The sequence below is a fragment of the Podarcis cretensis genome (assembly GCF_951804945.1).
Source record: "Podarcis cretensis genome assembly, chromosome: Z".
Taxonomy (NCBI): Eukaryota; Metazoa; Chordata; class Lepidosauria; order Squamata; family Lacertidae; genus Podarcis; species Podarcis cretensis.
This window is the reverse complement of record NC_137184.1, coordinates 14,174,409-14,183,946: the sequence shown is the minus strand read 5'-3', so window position 1 is coordinate 14,183,946 and position 9,538 is coordinate 14,174,409. Positions and strand designations below refer to the sequence as shown.

General features: G+C 44.3%; 1 protein-coding gene and 1 long non-coding RNA gene across 2 annotated transcripts; both read left to right on the top strand.

Annotated features, from left to right (window-relative positions):
• The first annotated feature begins 441 nt into the window (after positions 1-441).
• Positions 442-936, top strand: LOC307207577. Its single transcript, XR_013834738.1, has 2 exons — positions 442-523; positions 577-936. It is a non-coding gene; the product is annotated as an uncharacterized lncRNA (long non-coding RNA).
• A 3,690-nt stretch (positions 937-4,626) lies between these two features.
• RPL7A (ribosomal protein L7a) lies at positions 4,627-9,536 on the top strand. Its single transcript, XM_079963019.1, has 8 exons — positions 4,627-4,695; positions 4,937-5,057; positions 6,472-6,621; positions 6,951-7,091; positions 7,595-7,674; positions 8,261-8,391; positions 8,706-8,775; positions 9,367-9,536. The coding sequence occupies exons 1-8, from the start codon at positions 4,693-4,695 to the stop codon at positions 9,469-9,471; spliced, it is 801 nt and encodes a 266-aa protein (XP_079819145.1). The 5' UTR covers positions 4,627-4,692; the 3' UTR covers positions 9,472-9,536.
• The last annotated feature ends 2 nt before the right edge of the window (positions 9,537-9,538 follow it).

Here is a 9,538-nt window from a genome sequence, read left to right as displayed (position 1 = left end):
TCACGTATATAAAGAAGAGTGGAAAAATTTAATGGAATATTTGGAAAATAACTAAGCAAGTGAAAACACTAGTGGGATTAAGGTAAATTCAACAATAGTGAGATATAATTGGGGAGGGGGGGGGACTAATTTAAGTGGAATTTTTTCCCTTTTAGAGTATGCAGATATTGGAAAATTTAAAGAACCATGGAAGGGGAAGGAGGGAAGTCGATGAATGCAAGATTACAATGGTGGTTATTTATTGTAAACAAAAATCTGCCCTTTTCCCCTTATGGGATATCCAAGAGCCCATATAGAGTCCTTACGTGGGTTCCCTATTGGTAGGAGAAAATAACAGAGGCCAACCAGAGAATATTGAGAAGCAAAGCAGCTAGTAAGCCTGATCTTTATTGATCTGTTGCTCACCACACGCAGGAGGAGGAACCCAGAACAATGGCATGCAAGGCCTTATATAGACATTTTAAATTCCCTGCCCTGGAGCCCAAGACCACCCCTCCATACATCATACATACATCACAGAAGGGTTGTAGCCCAAGACCACCACCCCCAGATACATCATACCTACATCACAGAAAGGGTGGTTTACAGCAGAAATCTGAGTGGTTTGTTTACCTCCTGTCTGCCAGGTTACCTGTTTAATGGTCACTTGATTGGATTGCCTGGGGAGCCTGGCCAGTCTTTTGTAATGATAAATATTTAGTTCCTGGACCATGTCACATGCTCACACCCTATTCATATCTTAAATGTGCCCTTAAGACAGGATTTGTGAAGGAAAAGAGAATGGGGAGGCTTTTCCATTTTCCTTTGACCTTGCAGAGAAAACATTTGCTCAGTTTGGGAATCAAAATGGTTTCAGGTTGGTCTTCCTGTGCTGATCTATGTACGTGCTTGGTTGGTACACTTATGAACATTTAACATATATCTAAGACATCAAAATTCCTATCACATATTTAATGATGAAAATGTATATTTGAAAATTTTCAATAAAAATCATTTTTTAAAAAATGAATGAAGTCAATTTTTGTGTTATTTTGCTGAAAAAATGAGTGTGCCTTTCCCATTTTGTAGACAATAAAAATGAAACGGTCGTTGATTGGATGTAACACAGATACTAGAGGCATGTGAAAGAGCAGAGGAGTGATTCAATTTCTGATATACAGGCAGGAACCATATTAGGTGTGCGATTCAGTTTATGTGTGATCGCCAATGCATGGGCCCTTTTGAACCGGAAGAAGGCAGAACGGGCAAGTGTATATATAGAATAAATATTCATAAATGTTCATAAATGCACAATGTAAACACACATAGATAAGCATATAAACCACATGTCTAAAATAGTACAAGAGAGCAATCCTGAAACCATTTTGACTCTCCCCAAAGGACCTCAAATATTTCTCTGCAGCAGGAGGATAGGAGAAACTTTCCAATTGTCTTTTCACTTGCAAATCCTCCCTGCAAATCTAGTCTGGCAAGTTTCTGCTAAGCTGAGCAGGCTATCAATAAGGTGTAAATTTGTAAAAAGGAGATTCAGGAACTAAAGTATTTACCATCTCAAAGGAATGGCTAGGCTACCCAGAAAATGCAATCAGTAAGGCGTTATCAGATATTCTGGCAGACAGGAGAGAAGCAACGCACTCAAATTTCTGCTGGAGACCACCTTCTGCAATGTATGTATGATGTTTCTGGGGTGGTCTTGGGCTACAGGGTGGGCAGTTTTCAAAGTCTTTATAGGGGCTTGTGCACCATTGTTCTAGGTCTCTCTTGCCTCCTTGCAAGGAGGGGAGGAAACTCTGTTGCAACAGAAAAATAAAGATCTGCCTTGCTTTCAGTGCATCCTACCGCCATTCCTTTCTGACCAATCATGGACTTAGTGGACTCAGTCCCTTGGGGAGTTGGGCAGCAAAAGCCAACCGCCTTATTTTCTTTAACATTTACAGTTTCTTTAACATTAACAGTTCCCGCCGGGCTCCCTAGGCTTGCGGACAGCAGCCTGCACCCCGAAGCCTGGGGCGCGCTGAGCAGCGCACCCTGGGCTTCAGGCAGATATCCACAAGCCTGGAGAGCCCAGCGGGAGTTCCCGCTGGGCTCCCAAGGCTTGTGGATAGCAGCCTGTTCTGGGGGCTGGGGTCGGGGGAAGCTTGGGTTTCCCCCGCCCCAGCCCCGCACCTGGGGGGGGGGAAATAAATTTTTTTCTTTATCCCCCCCCAAAAAAACCCCTAGGTGCGCCCTATAGGGCAAAAAATACCGTAGTTCATCTAACTCAGTACAGACCCTCCAAGTGTCCCTATTTTCCAGGGTTGTCCTTGATTTAGAAAAGCCTGCCCAGTTTTTGATTTGATCTCAGAATGTCCCACTATTCATTCGGTTGTCCCTATTTTCATTGGAGAAATGTTGGATGGTGTGGAGTTATCCTACCCCTGAATCATCTGAAGGCAGTTTTTCTATGTTTTCTGTTTTTATAAATGTTGGAAGCTGCCCAGAGTGGCTGGGGCAACCCAGTAAGATGTATCGGGTATAAATAATAAAATTATGAAATGGGATGTCCCTATTTTCATCAGAGAAATGTTGTGGGGTATGCTGTCAGTATTGTATATACTGACTGACACCAGCTCTCCATGAATGGAGACAGGGAATCTCCCAGCCCTACTTGGAAATGTTAGGGATTTAATCTGGGACCTTAAATCCCTTAGGAAGAGCGTTCCATAAATGTGGGAAGTGGAGTTTACAACAGAGAAGGCGGGAGGGGGGGCATAGCTGTCAATTTACAGATTTGAAAATAAGGGACCAGCAGCCAAAATAAGGGATTTTAGTCAACCAGTTAAAAGGGACCAGATAATTTTGGAGAGCAGCGCCGGTTTTTAGCCATTCGTTTCCAGAGGTTGCTGCTCAAGACACCAGCCGACGAAACACTGCAATTAAATGACTACAAGCAGCAACCACTTTTCGCGCAAAACGAAGTCCAAGCTACGAAGATGCTGCTGCAGTTCTGTATCTTTTCTCTCATGCTCCATCTGCAGCTCTCAATTGCATCAGGTGGGGCGGGAGGAGGGGGGGGGGAGAAATAGCGCCTGAAGTAAACCCGCAGATCAGACCATCTATGCTAGTCTACCACTACAAATCTGTGGGAGAAGCGCTTGCGGTCCTTCCCTTGTAGCCCTTGGAACACCTGCCCGCGCCTCCTCCTCCTCCTCTTCCTCCTCTCTCTGAACTTATTTCTCTATGGTTGCCCACGTTCTCCTCTCAAGGCTCCTCATCAATTCATAGACCATGCCTGGCTGCCCATCTCATTCGGGTCCTTCAGCGGCACAGCTGCAGTACGGCCTAGCGGGAGCAGCGGTGACTGGCAGAGGGGAGGCCCCAGGCAGAGACCCGAGGCTGGTGAGAGGAGACCAGAGGGGGGCGGGCTGGGCAGCCAAGCAACACAGTTGGAGCCTCCCTCCTCCCTGGCCGGCAGGGAGGGAGGGAGAGGAGCTGCTTCCTTTGAAATCTGGGAAATTTAAGGGACATCCATCAATAAGGGACAGCAGCAGGACATGGCGCTGGGATAAGGGACTGTCCCTCCAAATAAGGGACGCTTGACAGCTATGGGGGGGGGGTGGAGATTTCAGCCTCAGCAACTAGTCTCAAGTCTCAACTTTGCCTATGGTTCTTTTATAAACACAAGCCACCAGAGCTAGGGTTGCCACTATTCTAGCAAACTACAGGACAAGGCAGGGTGGGGTGTTTGGTGGGTGATTCCTCCCCCCACTGGTGCTGAAGTGACTCCAAAGCAATCCATCGCCATCCATTGCAGCCTAACCGGATGGCCCCACTGGAATTTGTCACACACACATACACACACGTGAATTTGTAAATTTGCCTGTGCTTTGCTACACAGAGCTTAAATACATTACCTTTCACACCCCCTTTCGGATACATGCATTTGGAGAGGATCCTTGGCATCGAGAGGGGGCGGGACGGACCTGAAATACAGGACGAAACTGTTTCAATATAGGACGTTGCGTTTTACATTCAAATTTGGGACAATCCTGTATTATACAGGACAGGTGGCGACAAGCGCCTCAGGGAATTTTGGTCGTGGGCAGCCCAACAGCTTAGGAGAGAAGCTGTGCCATGTGTCCTTGGATACTTTGCTTCTTTGGGGGGTGGGTAGGGCTTCATTTTAACTCTGATTAGAAACTTATTGAAACACACACTGTACATGCTTAGGAGCTGTTGTACATCACTGCACAAATATATGTGTCTTATGTACAGGGGCAATAAGTGAGGAAATAACGTTGGGCAGACATGGTCAGTTGGGGAAAGAAGGATGTTGCTGAACTATTTATTATTAATTAAACATATAGCTCGTTTCACAACATAATCGGCATGGAGTACGCTAAGTGTCCCGTGAACCCAAGCTACGCTGACTAGGGCTGACAGTCCACGCGTTCCTCATGCCTGCTTTCGTGCGCAGGCGTGGTTTGCAGCCGCATGCTCGCTAGGATACTGTCACCGGCAATAAACCGGTTACGCTCTAGGCACGGACCAGGATTCTCTATGGATTGAGGAGCGGCCTCCTATAGGCTTGCATCACTACGGTGAAAAGCCACAACGACCATAGACGTATAACTATAGAGTTTACTTCCGCTCCGCGGATTTCTAAGGCCCGCCCAGCGCTTCCTGCCCTTCCTTTTCGAAGCCGAAGCCAAGATGGTGAGTTGTGTCTGTTGTAGCGGCGGACTTTCAATCCGCCGCCATCGGTCCTCTAAACGGGCTAATGGTTGGGCATCTTCTAGCAGGGGAGGCACAGGACACCCTGGCGCCTTGTATTTGGGAAAGCGGATGAAATGGGGAACGGGTTTGGGGGCCCGGGCCTGGTGCAGGCCTCCGATGTGTGTGCGGCTCGCCCGCTTTTGGTAGGGAATTCACCGAATCTTTCTTTCAACTTACGTAGCCCAAGGGGAAGAAGGCCAAGGGGAAGAAGGTGGCTCCGGCCCCTGCCGTGGTCAAGAAACAGGAGGCCAAGAAGGTTGTAAATCCTCTCTTTGAGAAAAGGCCCAAGAACTTCGGCATCGGTGAGTTGGAAAAGGAATTGGGGGTTGGAATGATGGGTCTCTGCAGCCCTGTTGATCCGATATGGAGCCGAAACAGAATAGGAGTAAAGTTGCTTTCACGGGAAGTGGGAAATACACGCCTGTCTCTAAAATACCTGTGCATGAGGAATACTGCTGGTTTTGTTGCATTTTGACCAGTTGCTATCTATTTGTCTATTTATAACAAGTATTTATGTGCTGCTGCATCCTAGAAATATATCGCTGAGGTTTTGCAACAGTATAAAACCATACAGTAAAAACATTTTTGAAGAAAATTTAAAAGCAAGTTTAAAGCAAAATAATTTAAAACAAGCATCAGTTGATCATTGAGGAGGGATCTAATCTTAAATGCCTGTATAGGCCTTACGCAGTAGCAATTTTTAAATTGATATTTCATTGGAAGAATTTAATTTTTTAAAAAAGTGATTAGTTATTGTTATTGAAAATGCTAATAAATATTCATTAAAAAAAATAGAAAAGGAAAACGTGAACGAGAATTAAAAGAAAAGAAAAATACTCAATTAGGTTTCTGTACATATTAAGACTAATGTATAGCCTTACTATTCTGTTAGATATGTTCATCAATAACCTAGTATTTTCTGTATAAACTCGTTCCAAATATAATTATCCAAAGAAAGTGCATTTATAAGTGGTTGTTCATATGTTGCTAACATTGCCATGTTATCAAGCTATTGATTATGGAGAATTAAAACTATTCTTCCAGTTCAGTCCCTTGGCCACCATTAGGGCATGCAGAATCTATTTTTGCTGTCCTGTTGTCACTTTCCATACAATAGGTACAGGGGTATATCGTTCAAAGGAATATGCCCGTCTGATCATCTGAAATTCCCCAGTAACATATTTATATAATCCAACACAAAACTTGGAGTGAAACATTGTAAAAGTATGTGTATCAAAAAAGCATTATCCATATTATAACTGTAGCAAAAGATGCTAAAAATTGGTCTAATTGAAAGAAATTCTGATGCACTGGTGATAGGAAAGTGAATTCTCCCTTGGTAGTAGGGAGCATTAGTTTCCACAGATGTATTAAATTTAAATCTATCATATATTTCTTAATTGCTTGTCTCGCTAAATATGTTTTATTTATCAGTGTATTTCTATCTAAATTAGGATCTATATAGTAGTAAACTTTCTGGCAGGCATTTAGAAGGGCCTAGTGTTTCCACTATGTTTTGGAAGACCAAGCTTCTCTGGGCTGTGAGCAAATGATGCAAAAGAATATTTGCTATCTGAGTGATGCTGCTGACAATCTTATCCACCAAGATCGCTGATGCTCCTGCCACCTTTGCTTTGGGCTGAAAACCAGGAATAAAAAGGATAACCAGTTATTGCTAAGGAAGCAATTATTTTGAGTTGTTTTTCTGCCTTTCAGGGCAGGACATTCAGCCCAAACGGGACCTGACTCGCTTTGTGAAATGGCCTCGTTATATCCGACTTCAGCGCCAAAGAGCCATCCTCTACAAAAGGCTGAAGGTGCCTCCAGCAGTTAACCAGTTCACTCAAGCATTGGACCGTCAGACAGGTGAAGGCCGGCTCCTTTCCTTGGCTCTAAGGGGGGTTGCAGAAGGAGGTGGGGCTCAGACTCCTTGAACTGAATGTGCACCCCATGTTTTGGGAGCTTGATGGAAAGAGGCAAGTGTGAGAGAACTAGTTTTACACAGTGCTATAGTAAGAAAGGGGTTTTCTTTGTGCAGATGATGCTAGCATAATATTTGCTATCTGAGCTTCCTTGATGACTCCCAACCACCAAGATCGCTGATGCACAAAAGTCAGGTCCTTTAGGGAAGGGGGATAATGGGAATGTGGTGTTAGAGAGGCTCTCCTCTGAACGGTTCCTGTTGTCTTCCACAGCTACTCAGCTTCTGAAATTGGCCCACAAATACAGGCCTGAGACGAAGCAAGAGAAGAAGCAGAGGCTGCTGGCCCGTGCAGAGCAAAAGGCTGCAGGGAAAGGCGACGTCCCTACCAAGAGGCCTCCTGTGCTCAGAGCAGGTAACTTTCCTACTTTATATTTGTACATTTAAGCTGGTTGAAAGCTTGGACAGCTGGCCTTATTTATTTATTTATTTATTTATTGTGTTGATATCCAAAAAGTTCAAGATGGCATAGATGGTTCTCCCCCTCCTCATTTTACACTCTCAAACAACCCTGTAGGCTGAGTTGAAATACAGTGACTGGCCCAAGGTTGCCCAGGGAGCTCCATGGTTGAATTGGGGTAACCACTGCATCACACTGGCTACCGCGATGATGTATGAATTTCTTCACCTGAACTGCAGACTGAAGAGCAAAACATACGAGCTTTTTAACCCTGAGCGGTAGCAGGCCCTTCCTTTGCTAGTCCTTGACGTGGCTAGGAAAAGCTGGCAGCTAGGTGCTTTGTTAACACCACTTGAGCCACTGTGCTTTTCCACATGTAGGGAGCTCTGGATTGATTTATTTTACATGGGAAAACATAAACTTTTGTAGCACACTCAAGTTAATTGACTTTTCTGCAGGTGTCAACACCGTTACAACTCTGGTGGAGAACAAGAAGGCGCAGCTGGTGGTGATCGCACATGATGTAGACCCCGTTGAGGTAAGGAGGTGCAAGAGTCGGGGTCTTGTACCTGAAAGCTCAGATTTATGCTGCTAAGTGGGTTTTTTTTAAAAAAATAGCAGCCACTGCATTCTTGTACACCTATATAGGCATGGGTATTTTCTGCTGTTTCTTTTTTTAACTTTAACAAAATGGTCACTCATTCCTGCTCTAGATAATTCTTAATGTTGCCACGCCACTATGGTGACTGTTGAAATGTGCTTGGCTGTACAACTTACTTTGGAAAACATCACTGAGTCCTGTTAACAAATCTTCAAACTTTACTCTTTATAGAGCAGGGTATGGCTTTTGCAATGATGTTTGAATTTCTTCACCTGACCCCTATCTGTGAAGAGCAAAATTATACGAGCTTTTTAACCCTGAGCAATTGCCAGAGCCCTTGTTGTAAAGCAGGGATGGGGAAAGCACTGATATTAGACTCCTGCTCCCATCACCCCTAACCACCGGGGCCGATGCGAATTAGGAGTCCAGTGAAGTCTGGAGGGCCACAGTTCCTCATTCCTATTGTATTAAAAACTGAACCACCGCCAACTTTAAAGCATTTCTTCTCCCCTCTCTGATCCAGCTGGTAGTTTTCCTGCCTGCCTTGTGCAGAAAAATGGGAGTGCCCTATTGCATCATCAAAGGCAAGGCAAGGCTGGGCCGTCTTGTCCACCGAAAGACCTGTACCTGTGTTGCCTTCACTCAGGTTAATCCGTAAGTAGCCCTGAAAACATTTTTCGCCTATTTTCTAATTCAAATGAAGAAGCCGAAGAGGCTGGTATGGTTTGGGGCAGTTACACTTTTAACTGCAAGCTAAACAGCTGCTAAAGCTGCAGCCTTTCCTCCTTTCGCATCTGGCCATGGTGAATTGAATGAACATAACTGCTGAAGTTCAATGAACTTTTGTGGGGCCCCTTAAGAGAACGTTGCCCTGAAAAGTGGCACTTAAAGCAGTATTTTAAATTGTAGTCTACTTGGATAACTCAGACTCAATTGCTGACTTGTTGAATCTGTCTTCTCCTTTGCAGCGAGGACAAGGGAGCTCTAGCTAAACTCGTGGAAGCTGTCAAGACCAACTACAATGAGAGATACGATGAGGTAAGATTGTGCTTATAGGGTCTGTGGGTATATTGACTAATTTGTCGGCTTTTGGAAAGTGCCCCCTCCCTTGCAGTGGCATGACCACTGTCCAGCTTGCTGAAATCAGGAATGGCTTGCTAGCAGCCTCCAATATGAAAATTCATTCCAGCCCTGTGTAGAGAATTCCCTCATGGTGTAGCAGAAATAATGTGAGTGAACAGCAGTATCATGTTGACCCACTGATCTGGTAGCATCTAAAAATATTTTGGGCAAGATAACAGGATTGAGAATCTATAAATGCCCACAGGAGAAAAGGACTTGAGCCACCATTGGGTTACACAGCCTGTTAGCAATATTCCAGAGTCTGTGTCTATAGTACTGTAATGTTTGAAACTGTTACTACTTGTTAGAGCACAGCTGTAATGTAGGAAGTGGAGTTGCTTTGAGTCTCTGTTCCAGTAGTAGTTTTTGCATCTAATTTGTACTTAAAAGCAGACACTCAGGTTATTGCTGTGAATGTTAAATCCTCAAATCGTACCATTTAATCTAAATTTTAATTGTAAGCTTTGTAAGTCGCTTTGACATGTGTGCAATCTTTTTTCCTTCCAGATTCGTCGTCACTGGGGCGGCAATCTTCTGGGGCCGAAGTCAGTGGCCCGCATTGCTAAGCTTGAAAAAGCCAAGGCTAAAGAACTGGCCACTAAACTTGGATAGATGTATCAGATTTGCCTCAAGAAGTTATTCCCATAAAAATAAAATACCGCAAAAAAAAAAAAAAATG

Bases quoted from the DNA above. Each gene is read 5' to 3' on its own strand.
- RPL7A (XM_079963019.1), top strand. The intron at 5,058-6,471 runs GTGAGTTGGAAA...TCTGCCTTTCAG, and splicing joins GCCCAAGAACTTCGGCATCG to GGCAGGACATTCAGCCCAAA. The intron at 8,776-9,366 runs GTAAGATTGTGC...TTTTCCTTCCAG, and splicing joins ACAATGAGAGATACGATGAG to ATTCGTCGTCACTGGGGCGG.